Raw genomic sequence first — 17,570 nt, 5'->3', positions numbered from 1 at the left:
GAAAACCCTGACACAAACAGCCCTCATGCCCTCATTTCGTGCACAGCATTTCCTTCAGGGCTCATCTGTAGGTCTGGGAAACTCCGACAAACCTGGATTCGGGTTTTACGAACACTGACATTGAACCCCACGTCTTCTCCAGTTGGGAGACAAGCGACCCCCCACCCCGGCCCCTGCCCCCCGCCGCGGCTTGGCAGACAGCCAGCTCTCCCCGTCCTGAGCCACGCTGGGCCACCAGCCCCGAGGGACACCTTAGTCGGACCGCAGGGACTTGTAGCTCAGGTGCCGGGGAGGGTGATATTTTCGTGCCCTGACCCTAGGACTGTAATGTCACTTCACCCTGGAGGAGTAGCCCCGCTGGTTCCGGTTGCCGCAGTTCGGCTCCCGAGGGCGGAGCGTGTGTCCAGGAGGCGGGGCGTCAGCCTCCCGGGGGCGGGGCCTCGGCTCCAAGGGCGTCGGCTCCAAAGGCGACGTATGCGGCATGCAGGGGACAGGGCGGGCGCGCTCAAGCTGCCAGGCAGCTTCAGCCTCTGCGCTTGCGCTTGAGCTTGAGCCTGCGTATTCGGCCGGACCCGCCTTCGGCGGACAGCTGCGCTACCCACCCGGGGGCGGGCGGGCCGGCCTGGGCTGGGCTGGCGGGCTGGCGGGCTGGCGCGCTGGCGCGCTGGCGGGCGGGCGGGCGGGCCGGGCCGGGCCGGGGCGGGGCGGGATCTCCGCTCCCGCCGTGAGCACCCTGGGAGCCGGCCGCCTCGCGTCCGGGCCCTTCTCCTTCCCGCGGGGGATCTGGGCCCCTGGGGCGGGACCTCATGGAGGTAGCTGGCCCGGGGACCTGCGGTGGAGGGGGCGCGGCACTGGACGCGGAGGGGCGGCCAGCACCCCAGGCGAGGGTGCACTTCCGAGTGACGAGGTTCATCATGGAGGCAGGTAACCGCAGCCGGGAAGAGGGCTGGCGCCGCGCGGACGGGACGTGGAGGCCAGAGCCGCAGTGCTGCACTTTCACCCAGCTGGCCCCAGCCCGCCGCGGGAGCACCGAGCGGGCAGGCAGGGGCTGGCATAGCGAGGATCCGCTTCCCGAAAGATGGGACCCGCCAAATTCGGTGCTGGCGTGGCTGAGCGGAGGGAAGAGACCGGGCCTGCCCTGCCCTAGCGGAGGCTGGGAGGCTCGGCTTAGGGGTACCGGCCTCTGCCTTTCCGCCACGCCCTGCACACTAGGCTTTGAGCTGCGAGGCATATGCGGTCATGGCCATTTCATGGGCGGGTCCAAAGAGAGGATGTGGAGCCTAGAAGGCCCCAACTAGAAGGTGGCGGAATCGGGGCACCTGCATCTCGATTGAGTGTACTGCGCCTTCTGACACACCTGCCTCGCAGCATACGGGGATGCTGGCACTTGGTCACACGGAGCCTTTTGGAGCCCTTGGTGAGGCTCCTGTCAAACCTTGCTGACGAGGTCCCATCACATCTAGGGCCCAGGGGCTTCCCCGGTGGCGCAGTAGTTGAGAATCCGCCTGCCAATGCAGGGGGCACGGGTTCCATCTCTGGTCCGGGAAGATCCCACATGCCGCGGAGCAACACAGCCCGTGCACCACAACTACTGAGCCTGCAGTGCTGTAACTACTGAAGCCCGCGCGCCTAGAGCCCGTGCTCCGCAACAAGAGAAGCCACCGCAATGAGAAGCCCGCGCACCATAACGAAGAGTAGCCCCCGCTCGCCACAACTAGAGAAAGCCCGCGCGCAGCAACGAAGACCCAATGCAGCAAATAAATAAATAAACAAACATACAGGGAACTCCGGCAAATTTAAGTCTAACAAACAAACAAACAAACAACCCCCCCCCAAAAAACCCCAAACAAAACAACTAGGAGCCGGGGCTCAACTTGTGTTTTGAACCCTGCCAGGGCATCCACACCGTAGTGTTGGGCACTCCTGCTCCGAAGGCGAGGCGATGTAGCTGATTGGCTTCTGGTAGAAACACTTTATCTGTCAATAGTGGTTTCCTCAGCTGACAGATAGCTGTTGCCGATCTTTGTTACTTTGTATGCATTCTGTGGAGGAGGGCAATCTTTGTTACTTTGTGTACATTCTGCGGAGGAGGGCGTTGGGTGAGTCCGCTTTCAAGTCAAGGTGGGCAGAGTCTTCGGAAATAGCGCAGGACCCTTAATCCCAGTGATTTGTACATTTAATTTCCAGGAAGTTTTGCAAAGTGTATAAGGAAGGATGGCAGTGCCCCCTCATATACCCCATTCATCTGCTTGGAGGATCCATGTAAACCAGGGAAGCATGCTACCCTTTGAGGGTTCGCTATATAAAAAACAAGACTTGGAGGGTCATGTGCAGTAATACCACCCAATCTGACATCTCTGAGAATGAGTGGTCCCATGTAGGAACTATCTATGAAACTGAAGTTTAAACCTGGAAATGCTAAAACCTAAATGCTAAAAGTTAATGCTAAAATGTTTTGCATATGCCCTTGCCCTCTGTGTGAGGCTAAATACCGGTCCTCCAAAGATTTCCCCATCCTAATTACCAGAACCTGTGACTGTTACCTCATGTAGCAACAGAGATTTTGCAGCTGGGATTAAGCATCTTGATGTTGGGGAACTATCCTAGGTTATCTGGTGGGCCCAATATAATCACACCCATCCTTAGAGAGAGAGGCAGGAGGAGTAGATAGGCCACGTGATGATGGAAGCAGAGTTAGAAGATGCTGCACCGCTGGCTTTGAAGATGGAGGAAGGGGCCGTGAGCCAAAGATTGCGGGCGCTTCTAGAAGCTGGAAAGGGCAAGGGAGTGGATTCTCCTCTGGAACCTCCAGAAGGAACCAGCCCTGCCGACACCTTGAACTTAGCCCCCTAAGACTCATTTTGGACTTCTGACCACCGGGATTGTAAGAGAAAAAAGTATGTGTTGTTTTAAGCCACTTAGTTTGTGGTAACTTGTTACAGCAGCTCTGGGGAACTAATACACCTTTTTAGGTAGAGGATGTTGAACACAATTTTAATGATTGTTGGTTGTTCTCCACCTTCTTTCAGTCTATGGGATGTCATTTAACTTTCCCTTATTAACCCTGGTCATTTTGAATTTCTTTTGGTTCTGTGACCCAATGCAGTGATTTCCCTAGGAGCTGTCTGGGGGATTTAGGGCTTTAACCCCTAAATCAAACCATCATGCTCTGTTTTTTGAGTTCTGTTCCCTTTTCAGTATGTTGCTCTTTTTCCCTCAAGCCTGGCTGTGGGCATTGATGTTGCTTTTCTCCTGCTCTGCCTGCGGTTGCCTTTGGCAGTCACCCTGCTTGCTTTTCTTGCCTTTTCTAACCTGTGGACTAGTAAACCAGTGCTGAGTATAATCTTAAACTATGACCTCGGGACTTGTGGCATCTGTTTGATACTCAGAGGCCTTTTTCCTCCTGTCACCTTGGCAGGATTTTGGTTAGGTGAGCTGCAGAGGTGGGGGCAACCTCTAGTTAAATGCCTGCTAAGGTGGAAACAGGCACACAACTTGGTCCTTTTCAAGATGTGCAGAAAGGGATATGCCAGGTGCAGTAGTTTGAAGCCTTGCTTCTCCTGCCGTGGCCTTGAGGCTTGGGAGAAGTGTGGAGCCCACAGAGCTACTGAAGGGAATGCTGCACTTCAGCGTGACCCCCAGGGGCTTGTTAGCACGTTAGAGTCTGAGAAGCTCGCGTCTAAATCCCTCCGGTCGAGGACCCAGTGGAAGGCACGGCAGCCCCTGCCAGCTGGGCCCTGAGCTCTCGGTCTTGTCAGAACAGGGATGTGCACCCTTAGGGCCCAACCTGGCGGCTCCCCTCACACTTTGCAGGGAGTGAGCCCTGGATGAAGCACTCCCCTGCCTGCTTTCTCTCGGTAGGTGTCAAGCTAGGGATGCGGTCCATCCCCATCGCCACCGCCTGTGCCATATACCATAAGTTCTCCTGCGAGATCGACCTGGACGCCTATGACCCCTACTTGGTGGCCATGTCTTCCCTTTACTTGGCCGGCAAAGTGGAGGAGCAGCACCTGCGTACTCGTGACATCATCAACGTTTCCAACAGGTAGCTGCTTCCGGTGTCCCCCTGAATGGGAAGCCAGAGAAGGATCTCACTAGGCCCTGCCCCCCAGGCGGCAGCAGTCCAACTAAGAAGGAGGCACCGGGGTGGCCTTGCACTGGGGCCGGGAGCACTAACAGCAAAGGCAGGAGTGAGCCAGAAGCAGGGGCACCTGTACGAGAGAAGCTGGGGCCAGATTTTGGGAAGCCTCAGAGGCCAGGTGGGGTGCAGAGGGGAGTGGGAAAGAGGGTGTCCCTAGCGTCGCAGGCAGGCACAGCTGGAGCAGAGGGAGCTCGCACGGTGTGTACATACAGCTGATTCGCTTTGTGATACAGCAGAAACTGACACACCATTGTAAAGCAATTATACTCCAATAAGAGTGTTAAAAAAATAAATAAAAGATCAAATTCTATTCTAAAAAAAAAAAAAGATTCTCGTGGAGTCTTGGACAGGCTGGATGGAACCAGTTGGGTTCTGGGGCCGCCGTCCTATTTAGATGGTGTGGAAACTTGGTCAGAGCTGCTCAGGGGTGTCTCTCGCAGTCCTGGGCCCGAGCGGCTGTGTTCCTTTTGGGGAAGGACACGGGGGTCCAGCTGGCTGGGCAGGCTGTGCCGAGGTCCCGGGGCCTGGGAGGAAGCAATTTATGGAAAGTTAGTGCGTCATAGCCTTTCCAGGAACTCTAATCGATCGGGAAGAAAACTATTTTGTGCTGCTTCTCTTTTAAGAAACAGTTAACGGAAAAGCACTCCCCACCCCGTAAACATGACAGGTTCATGGTGTACCTTCAAAGAGTAGGAGAAAAACAGGAGAGGCAACTGCGGAAGGGCAGCTGGAGTCCACGTGTAGTTGCCAGGGCCCCAGCGGGGAGAGCGGGCGGGCACGAGGGGAAGCTGCGGGGCGGGGCGCTCTAATAGGACGTTGGCGCCGCTGTGGTTCTGTGGGGAAATCGGAAGAGGAGGGAGGCGCGGGGAAGGGCGAGTCAGCGCAGAGAACTGGGATCACTTGAGTGTGTATCCCATTCCCGTCCAGCTTGGTGATCTTGCATAGGTGGGAGTGTTGTGGACGAATAAGGTGTAAATAAGGGCAGAAAGATCTGGAATGAAAGACAATGGAAAACTAAAATACATTTACATTTCTGAGGGCATCATTCTTGTGTTTAAATGCCTTCCTTGGGCCCAGAGTGAGAGCCCTGGGCATCGCCGCCCCGGGTGCAAAGACTGTTCCTCTGGAGACATTGCAGAGAGCCCATCTTTACACTCGACGTCCTGCTGAGGAGGTGGGACAGCCATGGGGCTAATGCTAGAAGTGGCTTCTTTCGTCTCTGGTTACCGTTTCTATCGCATACGTAGACCCGTTGGTGGAGAGTGGTTGATGGTGACCCTATGCTGATCAACAGCACAGGGGCCCTGGCGTTGCATCCGGATATCCCATGACTGGGGGCTCCTGGGGCCACCCACTTCTGCCGTCAGCCATGCTGTTTCTCTGCACAGGTACTTCCACCCGGACAGCGAGCCCTTGGAACTGGACTCACGCTTTTGGGAGCTCCGGGACAGCATCGTGCAGTGTGAGCTGTTCGTACTGCGGGTTCTGCGTTTCCAGGTCTCCTTCCAGCACCCTCACAAGGTATGTGCTGGGGGGGTCGCCGACAGTTCCCAGAGGCACGAAGCTGTTTGCTTTTTATCCGGAAAGTGCAGCCCCCTGAACCTGGAGCCACGCGGGGCCCTGAGGAGGAGCAGTGACCGGCTCGGGCAGCCTCGCGCATCCCCACTCTCGGGGTCCCTCAGGCAGCTCTAATTTCAGCTGCTGCCTTTCCGCCCGCTCGGCTGTGGCTGCAAGCCGGGATCCGCGTGCCCTCTGAAGCCCGTGCCCGTCCCCAGACCCGTATAAGTTGTTTGTTCACTGAGCTACGGGGAGGCAGGGCCCGTTTCCTGACCTGCCGAGTCCCTGGGCCAGGAGTTGCTGCCCCGCCTCAGAGCTCACGCCAGCTCAGCTGTGTGTACGAACCCACGAGAAAAGCCTGGTCACTCACCATTCACAGCTAGGAGTGCATTCGTCCCAGCAGAAGAATTGCTTCAGAAAAGCAGCAGAAGGGGCACGTGAACCCGTAGAGCACTCGGAAGGCCCCTGTGCGCAGCTGGAAAGGCGGCCTGCAGAGAGGCAGGGGAGGGCTTGGGACGTGGGCCTTCCCGACCGCCTCCCTAGTCCCAGAGCCACTGGTGGAGGTTCCCAGCCGTAGTGCTTTCTGTCGGCATGCAGTGCAGGGCTGCCCTCCTCAGTGGCACTCCCCGTGGGCTCAGGACAGTGTGGTGTTCGGGCAGAGGGGGTGCCGACAGATGGCCGAGCTGGAGGGCATTCAGAGGCCCTAGCGCCCCGAGAGCCAGTGTCCGGTGTCTGGCTGGCCCCTAGCCTCAGGCTGGACTGTGGGTGCCATGCCCTGTCGTGCAGATCGGGACGCTGTTTCTGGAGTTTTAATGTTTGAGCTGGGCCAAGGGGATGAGCAGAATGATCGCTGATGGTGGCCAGCACAGGGCCACGTTGACGGAGAGGGACAGTGGCGGGGTGGCCATTGAGAGCGGCTGAGCGGGTTTTGGGAGCCGGGCCTGGAGGCTGAGAGCAGGCGGGCCCAAGGGGACCGAGGCGGGGCTGGAGGTGAACCTGGCAGGAGGGTGGGGCAAGGCCCGTGGAAAGGCACTGGGGCTTTTTTCCAATGGCACCGGGAGGCGACATCCGATCTGTGGTGAATACACATCGTGACAGCCTAGGGGCGAGTGGCTGGTGGGCAGACAGGCCGCAGGCTCACAGTGAGGAGGCAGGCGGCTGGGGCCAGCTGACTGGCGTGTCTTTGCAGTACCTGCTCCACTACCTGGTGTCACTCAAGAACTGGCTGAACCGTTACAGCTGGCAGCGCAGCCCCGTCTCCATCACCGCCTGGGCCCTGCTGCGGGACAGCTACCACGGGAGGCTGTGCCTCCGGTTCCAAGCTCAGCACATAGCCGTGGCAGTGCTCCACCTGGCCCTGCAGGCCTATGGGGTCGAGGTGCCCGCTGAGGCCGAGGCCGAGAAGCCATGGTGGCAGGTGAGGTGACTGCGTTGGCAGTCCCCCTTGGCGTGTGTCCCCCTCTTCTCTGCCTGAGGTCCCTGTATCTGGTGTCACATTTCTTTGTAGTAATTATCCACAAAGAAAGATACGGGCTACTTGGGAACCTTGAAGCTTGAGGATACTCTGTCCTAAGCGTCTAAGGCAGGCTCTCCCCCTCGACACTGTGGGCGTTCAGGGCCGGATGCAGGATGTTGGGCAGGACAGCCAGGCGTCGCCAAGTGCCTCGGGGTAGGGATCACCCCTGGCTGAGAACTACTGAGGTCAACCAAGCCCTGTTTTTGAACTGAGTGGGAGCTTCTCATTGATCCGAGGTTAATAAGTCTGGCTTCACGTCAGAAGACGTATAGGGGGTGCTCTAAAAAGACACTGGTTGGTAGGTAGGTAGATAGATGATGTGTGGCTGGATAGGTGATGGTGGGTGGTGGGATGGAGAGATGATAGAAAAGGAGGTCGTTGGATAATAGATGGGGGTGTGGATGCATAGATGGATAAGGCAGATGACACCCCGCTTCCCCCAGACGTACTGAATGCCAAGAGTAGTTTGTTGAGAGCTGGGTGAACTGTGTGTGTGTCAGAAAGGCTGCAGTCCTAGCGGGTTTCCCTGGCTCGTCCCACTGTTTCTTAAAATGGGATTTTGACATCATTTTCTGTTTTTCCTTTCCTGTACTTGAAGTTTGCTGCCCCTCTCTTCATGACACCCCATTGTCCCTCCTTGTCCTACAATGAGGTTCCATGTAAGCAGACTTTGGGGTGACGGAAGGCTCCTCCTTTTTGGGCACCACCCCTTCCATGTGAACCCACAGTGGCTGCCTCCCCCTTCCTGAGGCTCCCTCCCCCCGGCCTGCTCGCCCTTCCTGGGAGGTCACAGCTTCTTTCTGTGCTTCATTGTCCTTTATTGCCTGTCTACCCCCCCGCCACCACCCCAAGGCCAGGGACCTTATCTGCTTCATCAGCTGCCCCACGCCCAGTGCCTGGGCAGGTGGGGGGCAAAGGGCGGCTGTGTGGACAAAAGCATTGCTCCGTGCCGGGCTTCTTGGGGACTTCCAGATCACGTGAGCCCAATGTCCCCACTCTCTTGAATCAGGTGGCGGCGCAAGGGGCCGCTGCTTCCTGGCCCATCCTGGGCTACTTGAATCTGCCGGGTCATCACTGGCTTTCCTCTGTGTGTCTTCCGTGCTGCTCACCTTTCTCTTCACTTGCTCCTGCCCGTGACCAGGGCTGGAGCTGCCACAGCACCCTCTGCCTCCCACTCTCGGCCGTCACCCCTTGCCTCTCATGAGAGGAGAGCACGGGGAACAGCTCCGCCGCGGGCCTCTTTTCTGGGCGACACACACTTAACCCAGCAATCGTTCTCCTGGACGAGGCCGCCCCTCTGGGCAGTACACCTGCGCTTCCCTCGCTCTTGTCTTTCCGGGTGGCTCTGGGTTCCATGCACGGGAGCGGTCGGGCATCCTTTGAGCAGGTGAGGGCCACTTGCTTGGTGATGTGTGGCTGCTGATGGGCCGCCTGCCCCGCCCCCAGATGCTTCCTCTAAACCGTGAGACACTCTTCCTGCTCACCTGCTCTCAGCCACCACTTCTCTGAAGTCGCTCGTCTGCCCTCGAGCGTGGCAGCCGTGGCAGCGGGGTGGCCGTTTGTGCCCAGGTGCTTCGGGCCTCTGGGTGGATGAGGCTCTGGCTCTAAAGCAGTAGCGAGTTGCAGCAGGTGTCAGAATTCCCATCTTTTTAAGGCCGAGTCCTGTTCCGTGGTACGGCTGGGCCACGTCATGTTGGTTCGTTCCTCCATGGAGGACACTTGGATTGTTTCCAGCTTTTGGCCCTGGACTACTTTTTTAAAAAAATATTTATTTATTTACATGGCTGCGCCGGGTCTTGGCTGCAACAGGCGGGCTCCTTAGTTGCAGCTCGCATGTGGGATCTAGTTCCCTGACCAGGGGTCGAACCCGGGCCTGCTGCATTGGGAGTGCGGAGTCTTAACCACTGTGCCACCGGGGAAGTCCTGGCCCTGGACTACTTTTTAACGATCATTTCTTGGCTTGGGGTCTCCAAGAGCATACAGCTCGTGGACCCTGACAAGCAAGCCTGTATTTCTTTTCTTTTTTTTTTTAACCTCTTTATTGGAGTATAATTGCTTTACGGTGGTGTGTTAGTTTCTGCTTTATAACAAAGTGAATCAGTTATACATATACGTACATCCCCATATCTCCTCCGTCTTGCATCTCCCTCCCTCCCACCCTCCCTATCCCACCCCTCTAGGTGGTCACAAAGCACCGAGCTGATCTCCCTGTGCTATGCAAGCCTGTATTTCTGAAGTATTTATTTTCCAACCAGAGTCCAGGGGGTGACGGCTGATCTTCCTGAGCCAGTGGTCGAGGGAGGGGGTGTTTCCAGGTCACTATCTCCCACCTGAAGTGACAGCCTGTGGAGAGTTCAGGCTTCCTTTGGTGGCCATGCAGCAGGGTGGACTCAGGTCCAGCTTTTGCCCTAGCTCAGCCCTGGGCCTTGACCTTCGTGGTACCTTGATTCCCCAGGCAGCAACCCCCTGGCCCAGGGGCCACGGCATCCAACCAAGTGCTCCTTGTTTTGCTTTTTACTTGCCGTGTCATCAGGGGTCCCCAGGAGCACCCTCAGGCTCGATGTGTTGCCGGGAGGACTCACAGAGTTCAGAAAAGCCATTATGCTCGTGGTTATGGGAGTTCGAGTTAGTCACCGGGGAAGGATACAGGTTGAAATCAGCAAAGATAAAAGGAACGGAGGACAGGTCCAGGAGAGACCAGATATGAGCTCCCAGGTCCCTCGGCCCTGGGCAAACCGAGACCCTCTCATCAGGCAGGGGCCTAGAGCTCCCCTCCCAGGAGCCAGGCCAGGACCAGACCTTCCCTGGGAACGTGCAGAGCTAAGCCCTCTTCATTTGGGCCCCTGGGGACTCATGTTGCAATTTTATAAGCTCCGTGGCACAGTCAAGTGGTGGTCTGGGGACTTCCCTGGCAGTCCAGTGGTTAGGACTCGGCGCTCTCACAGCCGGGGCCCGGGTTCAATCCCTGGTCGGGGAACTAAGATCCAGCAAGCTGTGCAGTGTGGCCAAAAAAAAAAAAAAAAAAAAAAAAAAAAGACGTGCTCTGGTCCAGGCTAGAGAGCAGGTCCACGTGTTCCCTAGGGGTTGGCCTAGGGTAGAGTGGGGTCCAGGAGACCTAGCCTATTTCGGAAAATGAACTCCCCACCCCTGCTCCCATGCCCAGAGACTGTGGACCTGAGAGCTCCAGGGGGAGGCAGGAGCCTGTCACCAGCTTCCCATGTAACCCAGGACAAGTCCCCTCTCGTGTATGAGTTGGACAATCACCACAGCCTCTTCCATCTGGAATGTTCTCTGCTTTGTGATCAGCCTCGGCAGGCTGGACCTGAACCGGCTGTGCAGAGAGCCACCCTCGTTTCCAATAGCCGAGTCCCCATGCCATCCCCCACCCCTGTGCACTGTGATTCTGTGCTTAGTGGCAGATGCCTTGTTTAACCGAGAGGGAGTCTAACCAGAACCTGTTTTCCTTCTCCTTTCTAGGTGTTTAGTGAAGACCTTACCAAGCCAATCATTGATAACATTGTGTCTGATCTCATTCAGATTTATACCATGGACACAGAGATCCCCTAAGGCCCTGGTCCAGGCCTGCCCAAAGAGAAGTCCGTGACGCTCGGCAGCCTGGGGATGGCACCGCCACAGGGCCGTGAACGCCGGCCCCCAGAGGACCAGCTGGAAGGGCTGGTGAAGGCGATGACTGTCCCCGGCAGCCGTGGTCTGGACAGTGACAGGAGCCACGCCTCCAGCGGGCGGGCTGGGAGTGCACCGCGAGGGGCTGCCGAGGCCAGGCGCTGCGTCTGCTTTTGTCCTTTGAGAGGACCTGACTGCCGTGGAGGGTGACATCATCGGAAGGAAAATCAAAGAAAGGATGGGACTGCGCCCCTGGGGATTTTCTAAAAGCCTGATTTATAGAATGAATTAATGTGCAACATAGATGGAATTTTATTTTGTGTAATAAAAGATACAAATGAACGGGGACACCCTGTGTTTGCTCTGTAGCCCGTGCTGCCCTGGGGGGGTTGTGGGTGCCATCCGGACTCGATTTCCCCTCAAATGCTCTCCAGTTGGAAGTGCCTGGGGTAGGCCCTCCACCACTTCTGGAAGGCAGGATGGCACAGCGTGTGCCTGTGTCACAATGACATCCCCTAGGAGGGCCCACGTGTCCTCCCTCCTCTGCTGGCACCCTTGCAGGGCTTGGCAATCATTCTGCTTGGAAAGTGAGGTTACATCTTGGAAAGAGGGGTTAAGCAGTATCATTTGAGTTCAAGAAGACCAAAGTGTATCTAGAAAGTTACAAATTTGTATTAATGCCAAGACAGTGAGTCAAGAGGCCAAGCCTAGGGAATCTCAGAGCCGTGCCCTGCCCCCCGACTCCCACTCAAGTGGCACTGCTTCAGGAAGGGCTGCTCTTGGGTGTGCCCTGGGGGAAGGAGGCCAGCCTGGGCGGTTCTCCCTGGGAACCCCCGTTGGGCTCGACGCATGCTGGTAGGACCATCCTTCAACACATGATGGCATGGGCGCTGGGGGACTGTCCCAGGCACTTCACCACATTTGCGAGGTTGTCACCAGGGGAGCGCAGGCTCTGGTCACTGGCCACCATGCCCTCTGGCACCCACAGGTATGGGGGCTGGTTCGCACGCCCAGGGTCCACTGGGTGAGGGGCAGAGGGAGGGGTCACTCATGGGTGACAAGTCAGGCAGTAGGGCTTGCTTGAGTTTGCAAAGTGATTGTGTTATTTGTCTTCAGGGTGAAGGATATGAGTAAATGTCCCCTTTTCCACTGTGTCCTTTCCAGCTCAACTGGGCACCCTTTGATGACAGAGTCTGTGCCAAAGCCCAGGGCCCGGGCTCTGAGCGCGGACAGTGGAGGGTGAGGGGCCTGGCTGGCAGGCCTCTGAGGGCGGCTTCGGCTCTCTTGCCAGTCCTTTCTGCCTTGTGCTTTTTAAAAAGCACCTTGCCTCCATCACCCCCTTCCTCCCCACAGGCTGGGCCCAGCTCCCCCCGACCCCGGCCTTGCCTGCCCCACGTGGCCTAGCACTGCCCTTGGTGTCCCCACCCCAGCCGAGAGCCACCGTGCTGAACAGGGCGAGCTCTGGGCTGCGGGGCTAACAGCAGCCTCTCTGGAGGTTCTGTGGCCCTAAGTTTCCTCTCACGATTACCAGGTATCAGGCAAGTTCCTTTCTCTCAATGGGACTCAGTTTCCCACTATGTAAATCGAGCAGGTTGGACCAAACAATTTCAGACTGTGACTGCTGACTGCTATTTTAAATCCCTCAACCCATGTGTGTGCCTGTCACACTGCCCTGGGGACTTGCTGGCTCTGTGTGCTGGCCTCTGGGCCTGTCAGCTCAGTGCTTGTCACTAAGGGGTCGTCTGTGTGTCTTCCTGATGCCGCTAAGGCTGTGAGCCCCACCTTCAGTGTGTGTTGTCATTGGAACAGAGATAAGGATAGGTATTGGGACGTATGTGACACTTTTGAGGAATATGTGACACGGCCAGCTGTGCTTTGTATGTGCTTTGCAAGGACAGTTCAGCCATAGAGTATGAATTAAAACCTGGTGCAGGGTGGTTTTCTTTTGTTTGCTTTGGCTTCCTATTACTGAGGCTTTTGTAAAAGATAGTATGGATTAAAGACATACAACCTTCCATCTCCTTTATTTTAGGTTCAAAAAGGAGAGATTGAGATAAGATTTTCTAGAACCTGAAGCTTCCAGGAGCTTTTCATTCCAGAGCACATCTTAATTACTGTAAAGTGATAAATGTTTGACCCTTCCTCGGCCTGTCAAGCCAGAGGAAGGAGCAGGCAAAGCAGGTTCTATGTGGGGCTCGGCCCATCTCTTCTTTTCCAGCTGGGATGGGGAGTGGTGTCCCCCAAAGATATGTTCACGTCCTAAGCCCCGGAACCTGTGGATGGGACCTTATTTGGAAATAGTCTTTGCGGTGTTGTCAAGGTAAGATGCGATTCTACAGGAGTAGGGTGACCCTAGTCCAATATGCCTGGTGTCTATCAGAAGAGGAGAGAGACACAGAGACAGGCCTGTGCAGAGGGAGAACACCAGGTGAAGACACAGACTCACAGGGACAAGGCCCTGTGACGACGGAGGCAGAGACTAGAGTGATGTGTCTACAAGCCAAGGACTGCCAGCGATGCCAGAAGCTGGAAAAAACTAGAATCTTCCCCTAGAGGCCGCAGAGGGTACGTGGCCCTGCCACACCTTGATTTCAGACTTCTGATCTCCAGAACTGGGAGAGAAGAAACGCCTGTGCTTTAGCGCCCCCCATCTCCCGGTTTGTGGTACTTTGTTACAGCAGCCTAGGAAACTCACACATGGGCCTTCCCCCAACTCATGGCACCCACCCCCGTTCCCAGGCTACCAGCTGGTAAAGATGGCATCCGGCTTCGTGAAGGGATGGGTGTTAGAGTACCTTCCTTGCCCCAAGGCATTTGGCTAAGTACCAGTTTCTTCCCATGGGAACCTGGGTCGTATTTGATAGTGGAAGTCCATGAAAAAGAGAATTCAGACATAAATGAATGAGATCTCTCCAGAAGGTGCAGCTGTCTTGATATGGCATTTGGCCCAACCTAGACTTACTTAGCATTATGATTTGAGATGGCCTTGTGCTTCAGTGAAGCAAGAGCTCCCTGCTATTTGTTTGCCTGCTGTTTTCTGCCATTTGTCTCTGGTCTTTTTTGGAAGTATGGACTCTGGTGGTTGGAAGGGAACTTAGAAGCCATTTTGCTCATTTCTTGGCAGCTTCCCTGGAAAATGCTTTCTCTGGCACTGCCAAGTCTACAAGGGTGACAGGCAGAGTGGGGGAATAGAAATATGAGGAAACAGGACGCAGGGACTTTTGGCACCATTGCCGCAGGAGTCATTTGCAAATCTTGGGCCGGAGCTGCCTTCGTGGCTCTACTGGTGCAGCACAGCTGTCCCCAGCACAGGTGTTCAAAGGTGCCTAGTGAGCGAAGGAATGAATGGGACAGTGACGCTCGGAGCAAGTGAATGAGTGCAGTAATGGGCTTTCTTTCCATGGCTTTGGTTTAAAGAGGAAATCTGTGGTTGGAGCCCTTGCGCACTGCTGGGTGGGATAGAAAACGCTGCTGGTGCAGTGGAAAACGGTCTGGCCGTCCCTCCAAAAATTAAACAGAAGATTACCGTAGGATCCAGCAATTCCACTTCCAGGTATCTACCCAGAAGAAGTGAACGCAGGGGCTCAAACAGGTATTTGTACACCCGTGTTCACAACTGCGTGATTCACACTAGCCAAATGTGGAAACCACCCAAGTGTCCATCAATGGATGAATGGATAAACAAGATGTGGTCCATCCAATCAGTGGAACGTTACTCAGCCTTAAAAAGGAAGGTCGTCTGACACCTGCTACAACATGGCTGCACCTGCAAGGCATCATGGTCAGGGAAATCAGCCGGACACAAAGGACGGATACTGTGTGACTCCACTTGTATGAGCTGCTTCGAGCTGTCAGATTCCTAGAGACAGAAAGTAGGGTGGGGGGGCACGGGCTGGGGGAGGGGGAGGGGCCACGGGCTGGGGGTGTAGGGAGGGCACGGGCTGGTGGGTAGGGAGGGCACGGGCTGTGGGAGGGGAAGGGGGGCTAGTGTCTAATGGGGACAGAGTTTCCCTTGGGGAAGATGAACACTTCTAGAGATGGATGGTGGGGATGGCTGCACACCAACCTGAATGTACTTAATGCCGCCCAGCTGGGTGCTGAAAAATGGTTAACGTGGTAAACTTGATGTTATGTGTACTTTCTCACAATTAAAAATGAAGCCGTCTGCATGTGTGCCAGGGTTCTGGCATTTGGGTGGTGTTCCCTGCTCCCACCCTCCTCTGAGGATGCCACTCTGGAGATTCACATCAGGCCCTTCCAGGTCAAGACAGTTTGAGGACCACCATGCGAACCTGACCCCACAGGGTGGTCCAGCCCTCTCCTCCTTCCATGAGGATTGGCAAGGTGGCCACAGCCCCAGGGGACCCCCGCTGCTCCCGGGGCTCACCCCAGCTTGGTAAAGGGAGGAAGATGCTTCTCTTCAGGTCTGGAGGAGAATTCACCAAATAATAAATCACACACGTTACCCAGCCTGAGATTGTGGGAGCCTTTCTTTTTTTTTTCAATACACAGAAAGTTTGGTCTATTCTTTAAATTAGGAAATTCAACTACAGACTTTAAATTATTATGCATCTGTGGTCTTCCTCATTAAGATATTTTTGTTCATCTTTATAACAGGCAGATAAAAATGTAAAACAGATTTAATAAGTGAACACAGTTGACCAAGCCATTCCATATAAGATAATGCTTGAGAGAGAGGGGCTCCCCGACGAGACAGGGCCCCGGGTCTGAAGACGCACAGAAATGAGAGCAGCGATCTGCACCCCAAACCCCATGGAAAGGCAACCTAGGGACTAAACAATCGCCGTGTACAGGAGGCAACTTTGGACAGCAGCAGCAAGGCTTTGTGTCTACAACAGAGGATGAAAAGAAGCCCGTGAGCATAGCATTACTCAGTGTATATTCTTCAATTTAAACATTTCCAATTTCAGTTCTTGTCTGAGAACACACAGACCCTCAACAAATTGAGTTGCCCTGTTTGTTGTTGTTTAAACAAGCACATTAGGGAACAATTTACAAATGGGAAACATTCTCAATGTGCCCTTTGGAAGAAAGGGATGGCTTTAAGTTGTCGGTAGCTGGCATTTTAAGTGGGATTTGCTTTTCTAACCGAAATTCCTTTGCCCGAGATTTGACTACTCCTGCTCAGGGGTGACATGGCATTAATGTTAACAGCGGGGGCCGAGCACGCTTGGGACGCCGCCTGCCCGGAGGCACACAGACACAAGTGGAGGCAAGGCAAGCCCTGGCCAGGGGCTGCGGGATGGGCACGGGATAGGCGAACCAGCCTTGCCACTGGTCCAGCTGCTGCTCAGCTGCTGAGCGTGCCCCTCCACCCCTCAGCTCCCAGCTGTCCCCCAGCGGCTCAGCCCCAGACCCGAGCGACAGGCACCTGTACTAGCCGTGGTTGGACCCCAACCTCCTCCCTGCAAAATGTGAGACAGAAGAATTCTGAAGGTAAAAGAACCTCTGCTCTTTCTGCATTTCCCACCCCGGTTGTCGCGCATTAGAGGAAAACTGAGGCTTGGCACGCCCCGTGCCCACACTTCCAGGAGAGGCTCCCGAGGGAACCGTCTGGGGAGCCCAGGCCCAGCTCTCCCCACCTGCAGACCAGGTGCTCAGCCGATGACGTGGCAGAGCTGAACTCCTCAGCCTTCCGCACGCACCATTATAGCAACAGAGACGAGGGAACATCGCTCCCAGGGGCTTGGCCTCCCCGAGGTCGCCGTAGGCGGCTGCAGACCCAAATCCATGCCCTCGTGGGTCACAGTTATCCTTGAACAGGATCCGAAGAGTGCTTTGCGCTTTGGCGGCTGGTGACTGAGAACTTTTCCCAGTCGCTTTATGGGCGTCTCAGTGACAGCTTCTTGGCATTTGCCAAAGCAGAGCGGGAGTCCAGGTGGAGGCACCCAGGGGGCTGGGGTCTGCGCTGTGGCCGCAACGGCTCCTCCTGGGTTTGGGTGGTGCGTCTGTCTCCGCTTTCTTACTGACTCTCTGCATTCTTCCCCACCTCCACCCGTGGACCTGGCTCTCCTGGGGCTGCTCTGGGGATTCTGGATCATTCCAGGAGGTCAGGCATGGCAGGCGGCCTGGCTTCGTGCTCTTGAAGTTGGGGCTCTGACAAAGAAAGCCTACCCACTGGCCAGAATTCAGGACTTGGAACTGGAGTTGGAACCAAAGGAAACCGAAAGCAAAACTCCCCCTTCGGCCTTCGGCCTAGTGGAGGGAATCATTCTCATCAATACTTTGGTATTTTCCTTTTAAGTAAAAATTCCATCCAATGGTGTTTTTTTCTCTATAGGCAGGGGTCTCAAAGTGCAAATGTTCCAACTGTTCCAACTGTAATTGCTCCGGCCTCGCGCCTGCCCTCCCAGGAACTGTGCTGGGAGTACGGAGGATGGAGCGGACTCGGGGGAGGGGAGCAGTGCGGGGGAGGGGGTCCCAAGCAACCAGAAGAATATTCTTGCAGTCTAGTTCCCTGAAAAAAACCCTGCCGCGATAAATAATGAAATTTCAAAATGAAAACACCCGATAAGAGAAATGGAAATATCATGCCGTTAAGTAGTTCCTTATTCTTTAGATATGCATCTGGTCCTATGTGCACGTACACGTCTATACGCGCACACACGTGGCTACGCACACATGCACACACAGACTGACTGCACGTGTCCTGGGGAGGGGGTGCTGGGCCAGTGGACCATCTGGGCGGGAGCATCCTTCCTGCAGAGCGGT

The 17,570-nt window shown here is 55.6% G+C and overlaps 1 protein-coding gene across 3 annotated transcripts; it reads left to right on the top strand.

Annotated features, from left to right (window-relative positions):
- The first annotated feature begins 688 nt into the window (after positions 1-688).
- CCNQ (cyclin Q) lies at positions 689-11,180 on the top strand. Of its 3 annotated transcripts, none has more exons than XM_082609764.1 (5): positions 689-924; positions 3,862-4,045; positions 5,530-5,662; positions 6,888-7,115; positions 10,752-11,180. In XM_082609764.1, exons 1-5 carry the CDS (start codon positions 807-809, stop codon positions 10,779-10,781), a joined length of 693 nt encoding a protein of 230 aa, XP_082465890.1. In that variant the 5' UTR covers positions 689-806; the 3' UTR covers positions 10,782-11,180. The 3 variants fall into 3 exon arrangements, with proteins under 3 accessions (XP_082465890.1, XP_082465889.1, XP_082465891.1); XM_082609763.1 differs by having other exon boundaries at positions 10,692-11,180; XM_082609765.1 differs by lacking the exon at positions 689-924 and adding an exon at positions 939-2,897 and having other exon boundaries at positions 10,692-11,180.
- The last annotated feature ends 6,390 nt before the right edge of the window (positions 11,181-17,570 follow it).

This window comes from Mesoplodon mirus, assembly GCF_964341445.2.
Source record: "Mesoplodon mirus genome assembly, chromosome: X".
Classification (NCBI taxonomy): domain Eukaryota; kingdom Metazoa; phylum Chordata; class Mammalia; order Artiodactyla; family Ziphiidae; genus Mesoplodon; species Mesoplodon mirus.
The sequence above is the reverse complement of the archived record's forward strand: the minus strand, read 5'-3'. Positions and strand labels throughout refer to the sequence as shown.